This window comes from Lampetra fluviatilis, chromosome 25, assembly GCF_964198595.1.
Source record: "Lampetra fluviatilis chromosome 25, kcLamFluv1.1, whole genome shotgun sequence".
Taxonomy (NCBI): domain Eukaryota; kingdom Metazoa; phylum Chordata; class Hyperoartia; order Petromyzontiformes; family Petromyzontidae; genus Lampetra; species Lampetra fluviatilis.
In genome coordinates, this window is record NC_136299.1 from 2,384,959 (window position 1) to 2,401,557 (window position 16,599).

Below are 16,599 nucleotides of genomic sequence, written 5' to 3' on the forward strand. Positions count from 1 at the left end.
CCTCACCCCCCACCCTCCATCCTCACCCCCACCCTCCATCCCTCGCCCCCCACCCTCTATCCTCACCCCCACCCTCCATCCCTCGCCCCCCACCCTCCATCCCTCGCCCCCCACCCTCCATCCCTCACCCCCCACCCTCCATCCCTCACCCCCCACCCTCTATCCTCACCCCCACCCTCCATCCCTCGCCCCCCACCCTCTATCCTCACCCCCACCCTCCATCCCTCGCCCCCCACCCTCCATCCCTCGCCCCCCACCCTCCATCCCTCGCCCCCCACCCTCCATCCCTCACCCCCCACCCTCCACCCCTCACCACCCCTCCTGCACCTCTCCTCCATCACCCCCCACTCCTCCCTCCCTCCCCACCCCCCCTTCACACGGGGGTGGGGGTCACTGCATCGACCACCCCATTGGCTCCTCCCCGTCACCCCCTCCCCGCACTTCCTGCAGGGACGCGACGTTTCGGCTCCGCTCCGCGTCCTCTGAACCCACAGCGCTCCTTAGCAGTAGCAGTGTAAAGTCATCACAACAACAACCACAACAACCGCTACAACAACAACAACCACCACAACAACAACCACAACCACCCAGCGACAGCCGATCGCCATGGAAGCGGCGCCGAACACCTCGGGGAACCAGAGAGGCGACCTGAAGCAGCTCCTCCAGGAAGGTGAAACACGTGGGGGCGAGGTGCAGCTGAGACGTGGGGACACGGGGTCGCGGTGCCGGGTGGACTGCCCGGCCACACCACGGGGATTTTGCCCCCCACCACTTTCCCCAATGCTCTCAGCCGAAGGCGATTAGGGAGAAGGGATGAGATGTGACCACCATGCATGGCTCCTATACACAGGCCAACCACACTTCAATAGGGATAAACGCAAAGACGGTTGTCGCCTTCAAGCTGATTGTTAGCGAGCACCTATTAAGGGCGTCACTTCACGGGACGGGGCAGTGTGGCCAGTACCACGCGCAGCCGCCTTTGTCTCCCCAGCTCTGATGTTTACGCACCGCGCGAGGTACTTGCTCATTTAAGGCCGAGTCGATCTAGGGGAGGCTCAGGGACCGGTTCGGATAATTCGCTGCCACTGTTATTATTGGCTGTGAGCGGTGAACGAACTCGGGTGATTTTGGCCGGTTTCGCAGCGGAGTTGCGCTAACCGCTGCGCCACCGCTCCCCACCTAACGCACACGAATGGCAGTAGTAGGGTACAGAGAGAAGATTGAAGGATGAACAATGATGTCACCCACTGGGGCCGCCTTGATCAACTCCACCACTGATGAGGACCAGACGCTTGAGTGGCGTTGCCGGTCCAGAGTTCTCAACCTTGTGCTGAAGCACTCCTGCTGAAATGATGCACTGCGAGTCGGCCGAGGTGCTGATGGGATGTGTAAAGACTTGTCTGCCTTGCTACTTATATATTCTTCACAACGTCACGTTTCCACCGTTCTCCAAATGTGCTTTCGGGGTTGTTCCCCGCGTGTTGTTCGGCACGATTGTCCGACGTTTCGCGACAATGCGGCCGGGAGCCAGTGTGAGTGTTTGTGTGTGAGGACGGCGAAGAAGGATTTTGTAAGCCGCTGTTGTCCCACAGGGTCCCAGGTTGTTGAGGAACTCGGGGCAAGGGTCACCAACACCTACGTGCCTTGTTGGACTCTGTGACCTCCTGAGTGAGCGTCTTCCATCTCGGCTTCTAGTAGTTGTTTCCGGACAGCTCTGGTTGTTGGTGGTCTCGGCTCTCTGTGTTGGTTGTTTAGGCTCCGTCATCTCCATCAAGTTTGCGGTGAAATCTTCCCGTAACGCTCTTCGTGCAGAGTTTCAGGGACTGTCCCTGATCTTTGTCGCCAGTTCTGATGAACTCTTCCAAGGAGTTGTCATGTTTATCGTTGCCACCATGACCTATAGCTTTTCCAATATACCCTCCTGATACACCCGTAGTAGATGTTAGACATTTTTTTTAATGATTTATCGAAGTTTGTTCTTAGGGTTTGGCTCCAGGTTCTTCAATGGGTTTCGGTTATTTTTTCGTAGTAGCCACATACCTGTCAACCCATACGGTTTACCCGTATTCTTGTACAGAAAAATATAGGTTGTTTTAAGGTCCATACGGCGTACAGCCGTTTCAATACGGGCAAAACTTTTTTTGTCTATTTGTTTGTGTTTCTCCCTTGTGATGGGACTTTGTAGGACCAATAAGGTCTGAATTGGTCTGTAAATAAGGTAGGGCACTTATAAGGGATTGACATGTACGTGGGTGTGTGCATCATGTCAAGCAAGGAGCAGCATCAGCATGCAAGATTACAGACAATAGCATGATAAGTAGCATTGTTGATGCCAATTATCAAAATTAATACATAAATGGGTTTTTGTTCGGTAACATATTTTTGTCTATTTGTGTGCGTTTCTCCCTTGTGATGGGACTGTGTAGGATGAACGTTGAGATGTATAAGGGCACGGGGTGCCCAGTAAGGTCTGGATTGGTGTGTAATAGAATAGGCATTGATAAGGGGTTGACTCGGGTATAAGTCGTGCAGGTTGTTCCTTCTGAGAGTTATAATAACGCGCCCGTGGTTTCGAGGTTGTAATCGGTGTCGGTAATCCGCTGTATTGTGACTGCGGGCTCTGTGTGTTGTTGGATCTTTGGAAAATTCCCAATTAATGTTTTTGTTGTCGGTAAAAAAAATTTGTCCGCAGTAACTAGCAGTGGCCAAATCTTGACTTAGAGCTTTTGTGACTGCGAGAATTCATATTTTTGGGGTCGTCATCAGGATGACGATCGCTTGTGTTGTGATCGAAACGTCGTAGTTTTTTATTTTTTTATTTGAACCTATCTACGTGACTTTACCGAAAGACCCAAAGAAAAGCAGTGGCCAGTTTAACACGTAGGCTTTCGCGACCAATATCCATAATAGAGGTATTTTTGGGTTAGATCGTGTAAATATATAAATGTGTCGTTAAACCCGCCACCACCCGACACAGCCAACTAGTAAGGGTTGTCACGTAAACAGAACGTGGCCAATTCGTCACTAGTACAGCACTAACCGGTGTGTTGGAGAGCCAAGCCACAACATTTACAATCTGAGTACGACGTTTCGCCAGTAATTACAACCAGCTTCATCAGGCGACAGCCAGATTTGTGGAGAACTCCACCTGTTTCGTTCCTTATGTAGAGGCGCAGATGTAGCAGTGGCTGTTCGTTCTTGCCTTTTGTAGACGAAGCACAATTCAGGGTTATGAGGCCCCTCTTTCCATCGAGCTCGGTGAATTGTTCCCAGCTGTTTAGGGATCGTACATGATGGGGAAACGTGTCTCTCATGCCTGAAGGTGGTGGTGGTGACGAAGGTGGGCAAAGCCACGTGTAGGTTGGTGGGTTGGCAGCGACAAGGGTGTGAACCGTTTGTTTTGTAATGTTACCATCCACGTGCTGTCCTCAACGTGCGCCCCTCGCAAGGTGACGATGTGCGCCTTTTGGCGTCGTCTGGTCCAACACCATGTGAGACTCGGCTCTAAGGAAAGCTGTCTCAGGTGTGGACCAATCAACTTCAAGGACAGTGCATACATTATCAAAGTTGTGTTTTTTGTTTGCATTATGACTGCAGGTATTGTGGTCTATGCAAACATGACTCCTTGTAAAATAGGTGTCAGTTTTGTTGCCAGATAGAAGGGTAAAAAAACCAATTATCATATTTTTTACTGCCAAATGAGGTTCCAATGGTTGAAATGCTTACCCCGAGCTCATACTCTGATGGTGCATTGTCTTTGAGTTGTGCGCCTTTTGGCGTCATCTGGTCCAACACCATGTGAGACTAGGCTCTAAGGAAAGCTGTCTCGGGTGTGGACCAATCAACTTCAAGGACAGTGCATACATTATCAGAGTTATGTTTTTTGTTTGCATTATGACTGCAGGTATTGTGGTCTATGCAAACATGACTCCTTGTAAAAAAGGTGTCAGGGTTGTTGCCAGATAAAAAGGGTAAAAAACCAATTATGATGTCCGTGTTGTTTCCCCGCGTGGTCTCTGGCCATGGAAGTCGCATTTAGGTGTTGACAGAGTCCTTAAAATGTTTTGTTGGTCCACTCTGAGACCTCATCTGATCGAAGTATGGCTCTTAAATTGGCCTATTTTGGCATTCTGCTCTGCTGATCGTATCTGGATTCAAATTCACGTAGCCTATTTTGCCCGGATAATGGTATTAGGTGTGTTTAAGGTAGCACTGAAATATATAACAAATGGGCCGCTAAAAAGGCTACTACTATATTTACGCGATCTAACCTAAAAAAACCTGTATTATGGATGGTATTGGTCGCGAAAGCCTATATGTTAAACAAGGCTTCTACTTTCTCCCATTTGTGGTTAATCATTGTCTATTGATATATGTTGAAACATTCCAGAGTTTTTCTTGTCTGAATACATGCTGATGAAAGCGTGCACTTGCCACCAAAAGGCCATGCGGCTGACGGGTTGTGTGGGAAAAATACTCTCAGACAATATATGTGGAGAGACGGATATGTGAAGGAGACCTCGTTCATTTGCGTTGGTGAGCACACGCCTGTTGCACACGTAACAGCGGGAGCCTCAAGATTCGATGCACTCCTGTTCTCGCTGCGCCTCGTGGACCCGGTCAGAGTCCACGCGCCAACAAACTGCAGCAACTCCATAAATCGGCTGACCAATTATTTTTTTCTCCCCACTGTTGGCGAAAGGACCTCGAGAGAGAGCCCCTAGACTCGATGATATATATTTTTTTAACTATAATCTGTTTTGTATTTGACCAAGGCTCACGGAGCTATGATATAGCTCGTTTTTCAGAAGTGACCTGGCCACAAATGATAGCTCAACGAAGTGGCTTGTCATCACGTGGAAATGTACTGGTAGAAACCCACTGGTTCCACCAGCCCACAGGGGATTATTGTGTCCGTTCGTCGTGCAGGGAGGGGCTGGGTGGGGAGGGAGGGGCTGGGTGGGGAGGGGCTGGGTGGGGAGGGTGGGGCTGGGTGGGGCTGGGTGGGGAGGGGCTGGTCACCCCGTGGTGCCCTTATATAACTCAACGTTTAACCTACTCACGCCGGCTTGTGCCCGCCCTCACAGTCGGGCATATTTGCGGAATACACCACGCCGCCGTTGATCCTGGCCATTGACCGAGCAACCCAACGTTCCTACCAGCTCCCTCCGCAGGAATGTGTTATGGCAGTCAAATACTCCTAAACGCACATTGATTCTAAACTTGGGGGGAAAAACCGGAGGACCCAGAGAAAAATCCACACTCCAAATATACAGAAGGCGTCAAGGTCGGGATTGGAACCCACGACGACCTCCTGCATACCAGGCGAGGTAGTTAACATTTTGCCATCGGGGTACCATTTAGTCGGACGTCTTTGAAGAGGTGGGCATTACCCGCACGATAGGCCACCATACCGAACTGCTGATCGACTAACCGGTGTACTAATTTTGTACCGCTGTATGTTGCTGAGTGGACAGAGGTGGTGGAGTGAGAGAGGTGATTTATCCATTTCTAAAACTAGAATTGGAGACCCCCCTGAATTCCATTTCCGGTGTGTGAACCATTGCATCCCAGAAAAACAATCCGCTTCCACTCACAATTGTAAATGTTTTGGATTTGCTTTCCAACACACCGTTACTAGTACACTGTGCAGTACTAATAACGAATTGGCATACTCTGTTTACGTGACAAACTTTACTAATTGGCTGTGTCGGTGGTGGCGGATTTAACGACAACCAAAAAAACCTATATTATGGATGATTTTGGTTCGCTTAAGCCTACGACGTGTTAAATTGACTAGCAAGGCTTGTCGCCAATCGTGCTCATCTGAGGTGCGGGGGAAGAACAACAAACCGAACACACAGAGCAGTTCTCAAGAAATGAGTTTGTCAACCTAGACGATTTAAAAGTGCATCGCTCCAGTGGCCTGCGAATATCAGAAGGAAGAACATTCCAGACGGCCGCAGAATCGTATCTAAACGCGCGTGATGCGGTGACCGTCTTTGAAATCATGGTCAATAACTAATTGGTGCATAAAAAGTATGGCATTTGTATTTTCATTTAATTTAGAGGAATTTCAGCTCAGAGGATTTAAGTTACATTGTTTTGTTTTAATATATCAGTTGATTTACACGTGGGGAAATCGTCTCTGAAAAGCATGGGGTGCTGACAATCAACTCTCATTATTCAACTGGCTCATCTGCATGACTGTCCTGATGTCGTCATGGCACCTATTTAAGGACCCGAATCGGGAAGTTATTTCACGCTGGAACTGAGTTTTATAATTGGGCGAAATCATCAGCAAAACGAGGAATAATTATCGTCCACAATTTGGCTTTCTTTTCAACAATCCTCTGGTTTTGCTCATAAACCAACTTAATTGGGGGCATACTTGCCCACGTGACAACTTTATTCATTTGCCTGTCAGGTGATGGAGGGTTATAGTATTAAAACAAATTTACATTTGTTTTAATACTATAAAAACATTTACATTATGCCTCCGTGACGATATAACCCAAACACAAATAATTCCGAAACACTGAGAAACACTCTAAAGGAGGAGAAAATCAAAAGACGATTGGAAGGCAATAGCTCGCCCTGCCCAGGCCCACAACACTTAATATTACAAGAGACGTCAACCTACGCCGCCGGACACCGCCCGATGATAACCGTGGCCAACATCTCGCACGTAAAACGCGTTTTGAAGCTGCGTAGCGCACGCGAGTATAAACCAGCAAGGAAAAACGCATTCTCGGTGGAGGGCTGATGGCATTGCGGCGAGGGAGAGCGTCGGCACGACGATGCGGGCAGGTGGGCATCAAGGAAACGGTGCCCCATGGGCTTCTTCCTGTGCGTGACTGTGATGTGACGATCGTCTTCCTCATACACACGGGAAATTACGCGCACGACAACTTCTCCCATGCCTATGGGATGGTCCCTTGTTATGCCGGTATCAAGATTATGGAAATTTACAAAGCTTCAACTCCTTTCCGGCAATAAAACAGGTTTTAAGCATTAATATATAAAAATACCAAATGGACACGCCTATTGCAAGGCATCAAAGTCTGAAATAATTATCACACGTGCTTGTGGTTAAACGTGCAAAGCAAACATGCTCTAATAATTTAACACGTAGGCTTTCACGACCAATATTCATCATAAAGGTTTTTGGGTTAGCTCGCGTAAGTATAAATGTATCGTTCCCCTCCACCACCCGACACAGCCAGGAAGGTTTGTCACGTAAACAACGCGCCAATTAGTTTACTACTCCAGCCCACCCGTGTGTTGTGGATTTGTAAATGTTGTGGATTTGCTCTCCAACACAAAGGTGGGCTGAAGTGATGAACCTTGCTGGCTGTGTCGGGTGGTGGAGGGGTACGACACATTTATTCTTACACGATCTAGCCCATAAAACTTTACTTAGAATGCTCTGATAATAATATATGCATTGTCTTTGGAACTTATTGGCCTACAACAGAGACAGTTTCCTTCATGGCCTTGTCCTCACCCACGTTAGACCAGAGAACAATGGAAAAAGTACGAACATCACAAAGACATTGCAAATATAAAAGCGTTCAAAGCTCGAGTTGAGCAGTTATATCCATGGGACTCTTTTTGCCGGTATCAAGCTGATGAAAAAATAATTAGCTTCGTCCTTTCCGGCATCATCATGCTGATACCAAACATGAATAAATCTGCGTTTTTTTCTTTCTTCAATTGGAATATCTGCTGTCAGACCAATGCATTCCAGCAGCATTTGCAGGAAGCGTGGAAAACTCTTGACTGGTTTCGACCCTGTGGTTCTCATCAGTAGCCAGAGTCAGGCTCATTGAAACGGTCTCGTGCAATCACACATGCCGGTGAACCAGGTTATCCCCCGGAGAATTTCGGAAAAGAAAACAAAACCTGCTGCGTGTAACGTCACGCAGGGTTTCTATGTCAGAGGCCATAATCCTTGTCTCTGAGATCGGGTGTTAGCATTTCCTTCCCAGAAGAACTGCTTTACATAATATCACTTGGTATGTACACGTGATCTGCACAGGATTTTCCAAAATCCAAACTTTTCTCATGACTCGGCTTACTCCCCCGCAAATCTTGATCGAAAACTCATTTTTCCAGCACCGCTTTTTGGGCGTTTATTTTGTTGTCCTCCCCCGCACCTCCGATTAGCACGTAAGGTACGAAAGAAGTTCAACATACGTACGTACATACGTGATGTGTCACGATCCCGGATTGCGAATCCTGCCGCGTTCAGGAATCAGGTCCACCGACCTGTCTTTGCCATTGTGGTGAAAAGTAATCGCCTCGAATTAGACTATAAACTATTAAATATATTTTTTATTTTTTTGACCAGTTAGGGCCCCGACTGATCTATAGAGCTAGTTTTCAGAAGCGACCTGGCCAACACAAATGATAGCTCAACAAAGTGGCTTGGCATCACGTGGAAATTTACAACAGCCGAATACTCCAAACGCGTGTTTGTTGGTTCTAAATGTGGAGGGGAAAAAACGGAGGACCCGAAGAAAAATCCACGAGACCACGGGGAGAGAGACAACACGCAAACTCCAAATATTCAGGCGTCAGGGTCGGGATCGAACCCACAAACTGCTGTATACTGGGCGAGGTAGTTAACATCTCGCCATTCCATGTCACGTGAACTAATTTCAACTATGGTACACAACTGAAAAACAATTCTTACACACGCGATCGATTCTTACAGACGCATGTCCTGTGAGTGTTAAAAATTCGATTTTAATCATAGCCATTCCTTTTTTTTGTCAAATGTAGCCACGTGTTCTCTGCCATCTTAACTGAGAAGCACGCGTAACATTGTCACGGTGGACATAGACACATTACTGCAAATTGTGTCGAAGTCAAAATCGTCAGACTCGACTAATCTTTGGTGATAGTTATGTGGGCTTAAGCATTGCTCTTTTTATTGCACAATATTTACATTGTGAAGTAATGAAGTATTTATGTAAGAGCAACTGCAAACAGTGAGGAAACGCTTACTTTTACCACTGCACTTTGTTCGCTATTTGGAGGGAATTACGTAACAAAGAAAGTGTTTGGGGTGTTCGTACATCGCACAAGGAAACTGATGTTTTGTGAAGGGTACAGAAACGCCGATTTGTTATTTTATAAATGCAGGAATGTAACAAAGCAAATGTCTTTGGGTCCACAGTACGGTATCCCTGCTGCAGCTTGTACGGCCATAATCTGCTTATTTCTTTTTACTAATTATAACTGCAACCGGTGTAGATAACGGCATTTGCGTACCTATAAATAAATCAACACGGGCAGTCCTCGGTTTACGCTCTTTCGTGGCAAGCCATTTTTGATTAACGCGCGCTTTGTATGCAGACCTCTTACTGGTAGGAACCTCCTGGTTACACCAGCCCACAGGGGATTATTGTGTCCGTCCGTCTGTCGTGCAGGGAGGGGCTGGGTGGGGAGGGGCTGGGTGGGGAGGGGCTGGCTGGGGAGGGTGGGGAGAGGCTGGGTGGGGAGGGGAGGGTGGGGAGGGGCTGGGTGGGGAGGGTGGGGCTGGGTGGGAAGGGGAGGGTGGGGAGGGGCTGGCTGGGGAGGGTGGGGAGGGGCTGGGTTGGGAGGGTGGGGTGGGGCTGGATGGGGAGGGGCTGGTCACCCCGTAGTGCCCTTATAAAACTCAACGTTTAACCTACTCACGCCGGCGTGTGCCCGCCCTCACAGTCGGCCATATTTGCGGAATACTGTACACCACGCCGCCGTTGACCCTGACCGTTGACCAAGCAACCCAACGTTCCTACCAGCTCCCTCCGCAGGAATGTGTTTGACGTACGCGAGGCCATTTTCGGAATAACACCATCCAGCAATGCGACGTATGCCACCCCCCTAGCCTGGCACCGCAACCCAATGGCGTTGCCAGCAGCCGGTGCGTTAGGATAACACAAGTGTGCTCCACCGTGCAGCATCTCGCCGCGCGTGTACAGCGGCACTCTTCCCTTTGTCCCTTCCGTCTGCCTCCTCTTCCTCGTCTCCATCCATCCTCTACACAACGCAAACTCCGGCGTAGATACAAGAAAGTAATAATGTATTTCTTTATTTTATAGGAACTACATTAGAGCTTACGTGATTTTTTTTTTATTTGAAGCGGTATATTGTCTGTACATATATTGTATTCATGTCGGCTCGTATAATATAGGCGATTATGTCTGCGAGTGTGAGTGAAATCCCCTAACCCCCTCCGTCACCGTTATTTCTTATGGGAAAATTGCTTTGGACATACGCGATTTTGAGATACCCACGCTTTTCCAGGAACGCATCTAAGCCGTCCTGATTAATATGGCCGTCCTGATTAATATTGCGGGTGTATTAAAAATATATTTCTCCATCTGCTTCAGAGTAGACGTTAAATATACTGTGACATCGTTCACGGTCCATTGGAAAAACGACACGGCGAATTACTCAAATTTCGATTAAACGCCACAACATCACCCAGGCAGACGGATGCAGAGAGACAGCTGCCACTGGGGGGGCCCTAGGCTAGACCACGCAGCAGCGACACCGCCCCCACCTGCTATGAATCTGTGAAACGTATCAAAACAGCGCCTTCCTTCACGATGGCCCCGCACTATAAGAATGATGGCACTCATAGGAAATGCATTAAACTATGAATTATAATTGATAGCTTGCACACCACTCCCTGCCCACACCGCCACGCACATTATCTCCCCTCATTTTCCCTCTCCCCTCCCTGGCCTGCCACTCCCTCCTTCCCCCTCTGGCTTCCAATGTGTAATCTTCTCTCCACCGCTCTCCCCACCCGCTCCAACCCCCTCCGCCGTGCATTGTAACGTGGTCATCATGCATGCCTCACGAGCCACTGTTCGGGGTCTTTGTGCGCGTTGGAAGGTGCGCGTTGCGTGAGCGCGCTGCTGCTCGCGTGCGCATCTCACACACACGCACGAACACCCCCTTTAGATGAGTAGCTGGCGCCTTGTGTCATAAACAATAGCACTGGGGAGACAAAGGCGGCCGGGCGTGGCGTTGGTCATGGACCAACCCTTTCGCGTGCCGTGCCGTGCCGGGCCTTAATAGCTGCTGCTGCTCCTGTTTTTAGCTGAACAGCACTTGCCTTAACAGTCTGTTAAAGGCTACGCGGGGGATCTTTGTCTTCTGTGTGTACATTTCATTTCTCTTTAGGTTGAAACCCCCCCTGGGGTGCCGGTGGTGGTGGTGGGAGTCCGTCTGGAAGAGCGTGCACCCCCCCCCCACGCCCAAGTTACCCCCCCCACCCCAAGTTACCCACCACCAATTTACCCCCCACGCCCAAGTTACCCCCCCCCACCCCAAGTTACCCACCCCCAAGTTACCCTCCCCCACCCCCAAGTTACCCCCCACGCCCAAGTTACCCCCCCCACCCCAAGTTACCCCCCCCACCCCAAGTTACCCCCCCCCACCCCAAGTTACCCCACCAAGCCCCCCCCACGCCCCCCTCCACACACCACGCCCCCCCCCCACCACGCTCCCCCCCCCCACCACGCTCCCCCCTCCCCACCACGCTCCCCCCTCCCCACCACGCTCCCCCCCCACCACGCCCCCTCCCCACGCCCCCCCCCCACGCTCCCCCCCTCCCCACCACGCCCCCCCACCACGCCCCCCCCCCCGCTCCCCCCTCCCCACACCACGTTATCCCACGATCCCCCAAATCTCACACTGACCCCGCCCGCTCCACCAGGCCCCGCCCTCCCCCCGCGTGTGCCCAGCTCGTGCTGGCGGCACCCCGCAACATCTCAACCCCCCATTCCGCGGAAGGCGGCGGTGCTGCTACTCCTGCTGTTGCTGTGGTGCTGTTGGTGCTGCTACTGCTGCTGTGGTGCTGCTGCTGTGGTGTTGCGGCGTTGCTGCTGCTGTGGTGCTGTGCTGTTACTGCTGCTGCTGTGGTGTTGCGGTGTTGCTGCTGCTACTGCTGCGGTGCTGCTGCCTGGTAAAGATGAACGGAATCGTGTCCGCCGTGCGTGTGCCCACAGCTGCCCAGGAATACAACGTCCTGCACGCCGAGAATGACAAGGCCAATGCCAAGGTGAGGAGCTTCCCCAGAGCCGTGCCCGCTGCATTTCTCCTCCCCCTGCCAGCGGGTCGCCGGCTGTGTGTCTGTGGTGGGTGCGGAGTGACGATGGGTACGTGTGTGTGTACGTGTGTGTATGTGTGTGTGTACGTGTGTGTGTACCTGTGTGTGTACGTGTGTGTGCATGTGTGTTCCTGTGTGTGCGTGTTCGTGTGTTCCTGTGTGTGTGCGTGTGTGTGTACCTGTGTTCCTGTGTGTGTGCGTGTGTGTGTGTTCCTGTGTGTGTGTGTGTTCCTGTGTTGTGGTGTGTTCGTGTGGGGAGCGATGGAGTAGTGGTTAGCGCGTTGCGCTATGAACCTGACGACCCGGGTTCGATTCCCGCTCACGGCCAACACCAAGTGACGATTATCTGAACCGGTCCTAGGCCCACCCCTACCTAGGTCGACCTGGTGCGGTGTGTAAACATCGCCACTCGGGAGACAAAGGCGGCCGGGTGTGGTCGTAGGCAATCTCCACATGTGCTGTGCCAGCCTTCAAAGACTGTTCGGGGGGTGCCTTTCGTCTTTGGAGGGGTGTTACCGTTGGAGTAAAATGCGGCTTTAATATGCGGTCTGCATACGGTGTACAAAGCCTTTGTTTGTCCCTTGTGTCGTAAAAAATGCCATTTATGTTGTATGTAAGGTGTGAAATTCCGCCTGGATCTCTAGCACTGTTTAACGTGTAGGAGGATTTCGCGGCCAATGTCATCCATAATATCGGGTTTTTTGGGGGTTAGATCGCGTAAATATATCAATGTGTCGTTAAACCCCCCACCACCCGACACGGCCAACTAGTAAGGGTTGTCACGTTAACAGAATGTGCCAATTCGTCATTAGTACAGCACACCGGTGTGTTGGAGAGCAAATATACAACATTTACAATCTGAGTACGACGTTTCGCCAGTAATTACAACCGGCATCATCAGGCGGCAGCCAGATTTGTGGAGAAATCCTCCTGTGTCGTACCTTTAATAGAGGGATAGATAAAAAAAAACCTGTATTATGGATCTAATGCACTGTTGGTACCATGCAAGTCCTGTCACGCTCAGTGCTTTTGTGTTCATAGTTTGTGCCCGCTCTTCTGCATGACACTCGGTTAAAAATATATATATATAAATCTACACTTAATACAGGGAGTACTTGCTGGGCCCAAAGTACCGTAATGCGAATATTTTTTAGTGAACAGAGATTTGTATTTTATTGTTCCAATTGCCGATTGAATCCCCGCGGAATAGCTGGCATTGGCCAAATAAGAATTTGAAATCCCGGTGTGTTTTTTGTCATTTAATATCGGCCGTTTCCATACCTTATTAACATACATTATTGATTGCACGTTGCAAAAAATCTATCGTTTTGCGAATGGCAATCTCGTTTAGTGATTTACTAGTTGTCATCCTTACCTCACCTATCACAAGGGGCATTGACAATTATCGGGGTGGCGCTGTTATTAAACGTGCAGCTATTGTTCTAATATCGAGTCGTGTTGTTAAGGGAATTTCCGACTACTGCAAGGATGTGCGAAACTTCTCTCAGATAGTGACAAACTAATTTTAAAAAAAATTATTTTATTTTACCAAGTAAGGCCCACTGAGCTATGTAGCTATTTTTTAGAAGCGACCTGGCCACAAATTGTAGCTCAACCAGGTGGCTTATCGCGTGGAAATTTAGAACGGGCAAATACTCTAAACGCGTGACGTTGATTCTAAATGTGGAGGGAAAAACCGGAGGACCCGGAGAAAAATTAATGCGACCATGGGGTTAAAACACACAAACTCCAGATATACAGCAGACGTCAGGGTCGGGATTGAACCCATGACCTCCTGTATACCAGGCGAGGTAGTTAACATCTCGCCACCGGAGGGTAGTGGTTATGCCATTGCTTGTCCAGCTTTGAGTGGTAATGTAGTGTCATCATGGCACAGAGGTGAGGAATTGGGCAATGTCGGCTTGAGGTGGCTTACAACAAATAAACCAAAAAAGCTTTTATGGAAATATAACGTTTACTTAGACCACAGCAAGCGTGGCATATTGGAATCGTTCTTCACGAGATGACTCTGGTCATTTTTGCCGAAAAACTGTGGTCACGTCTTGAACCAAATCACTTTTCGCCTCGCACCTGAGCCAAGCCAGCCCTATCCGGCAGCCCATTTATACTGTATATGCACGTACGTTAAACATCTTTCGCACCGTCCATAACCAACCGGTGCTAACCGTGCTGGTCACGAGGTGAAATCGTCATTTGTTGTACTTGTGAAATTGTACAAGTAATGTGTGTGTGTGTGTATATATATTTCAATTTAAAGCTTTCGTGACTGCAGGGATTCATCTTCTTGGTTCTTTCGGTAAAGTCACGTAGAAGGAAAATAATAAAATAATAATAAAACATTATTAAATAATTCTCACGACGTTTCGGCCACAACGCAAGCAGCCGTCTTCAGGTGGAGAACAGGTCTTTCGAGAAGGCAGACTCCGACAGACCTGTTCTCCACCTGAAGACGGCTGCTTGCGTTGTGGCCGAAACGTCGTGAGAATTGTATTTTATTATGTTTTATTTGTATTATTTTATTATTTTCCTTCTACGTGACTTTACCGAAAGAACCAAGAAGATGTGTGTATACTTAAAAATCACCTTGGAGAAACCCCGTCATGTGGAACCGTCTCGTCTGCAAGAGGATCCTAGCCGTCGATTGGCGTGCGCACGACGTAACAACGCGTTCCACAGACGCACGGCTGGTTGAACGACAACACGCTTTGGATCTTTTTGGGTTAGATCGTGTAAATATTATTTACCTTAAATATTTACGCGATCTAACCCAAAAAACCTGTATTATGGATGATATTGGTCGCGAAAGCCTACGTGTTCAACACAGAATTCGATTTGCTTTTGACGCTATTTTAACAATCATTTTACATTCTGCATATTCTCCTCAGTTTGAAAATAATTATTATGTATATCAGTGTCAAATGAAGACCTCGGGGATTACCCTTCAAGCAATTGCAATCATAATAATTTAATAATGGAACCATTTAAAACGCGCACATTTTCACGAAAGTCAAGAAGACAATTCCCAGCAGTGACTCTGGAGGCTCAGCGGAGCCGGGGTTCCTCCTCCTCATGCGCCCACGAAAACGGACGACCCCGGCTTTCACAACCGCCTCTTAGAAGTGGTGGTGGATTTGATGCTGCTACTGCTGCTGCTGTGTATGTTGTGGGGAGCAGTAGTGTAGCGGTTAGCGCCACGCTGCGCTACGTACCTGACGACCCGGTTTCGATTTCCGCTCACGACCAACACCAGTGATGATTATCTCAACCGGTCCTGGGCCCACCCCTAGGTCGACTCGGCCTAAATTGAGTACCTGGTGCGATGTGTAAACATCGCCACTGGGGAGACAAAGGCGGCCGGGCGTGGTGCCGGCCACCCGCCCTCACGTCGTGTGCCGTTGCCGGCCTTCGTCGGCGCTCGCTAACGGCACTTTCCCCAGCAGCCTGTTACAGGCAACACGGGGGACCTTTTGTTGTAGCGGCGATGCGATTCCACAACGATCGGAGCAGCCCCACGGAGACACGGCGCTATGCCAGGCTTGGTTCAGGGGGAGATGGTCAGGGAGTCGAGGGATGAGGTCCTGAGTAGGGGTCCGCCGTTTTTGAGGTCCCGTTCTCATGAGGCAATCGGCCAGGTTGATTTGCAGATGGCCATTGGGTGTCCGAATGGGAAAGGGTTTGTATCTAAATTGTCCCATTCTCTGTAACAATTTGAAACTACAGCAATAATATCAGCAACGTTTTGCCCTTTGTCGTACAACTGCCTCAAGAAGGCATCTTCATCCCAAGCATCTTCTTTTGCTTGCTTATCCTAAGGTTGTCATTTGAATTATTCTTGGTTCTTTCGGTAAAGTTACGTAGAAGGGAAATAATAAAAATTGAACAATAAAATTCTCACGACATTTCGATTGCTTGTGTAGCCAACAATGCTGATCGTAAGTGCGGGGGAAGGACAACAAACTTAACACAAAAAGCATTTCTAAAGAAATTAGTTGTCAATCTAGATGATTCTAAAATGTGTAATATCGGAAGGCAGAGCGTGATGTGGTGGACCATCTGCGAGGATGACCGGAGTTCGCGTGATGATGGTTCATGCCATCTTTACTAGCATCTTGCGGCATCAAATTATGTTCTGCACTGAAACAAAGGAAAAAAAGAATACTTTTCCCCATGTTTTCAAATTGTGGTATTCTTGCAGAACGGCGCATATATCAGCGTGTGTTCTAGAACGGCTTGCGGAAGGGGAGATATTAGAGAACTGCTGCCGAGAACCCCCTTTCAAATGACCGGCATATTCTCTGTTGATCTCTCTTCGGAATGTTAAATCGTTGAGCATTGTGAAACCATTTCGTGTAGCGTGCGGTGTAACGCGAGCCATGCAAATCAGCTGATGCGCAGTGTGTCTAGTTCAATTCGTCCGGGTTGTGGCACAGTAACTACTCGAGTAAAACGCAACACTCGAATGCATA

At 49.1% G+C, this 16,599-nt stretch overlaps 1 protein-coding gene across 3 annotated transcripts in view; it reads left to right on the forward strand.

Moving 5' to 3' along the window:
* The first annotated feature begins 445 nt into the window (after positions 1-445).
* The window catches only part of SHTN1 (shootin 1), a 65,512-nt gene continuing 49,358 nt past the window's right edge, over positions 446-16,599 (forward strand). For all 3 annotated transcript variants that reach the window (XM_078868011.1, XM_078868010.1, XM_078868012.1), the window contains exons 1-2: positions 446-670; positions 12,012-12,064. In XM_078868011.1, coding sequence (XP_078724137.1) covers positions 607-670; positions 12,012-12,064 — 117 coding nt within the window. In that variant the 5' untranslated portion in view covers positions 446-606. The remainder of the gene's footprint in view (positions 671-12,011; positions 12,065-16,599) is intronic.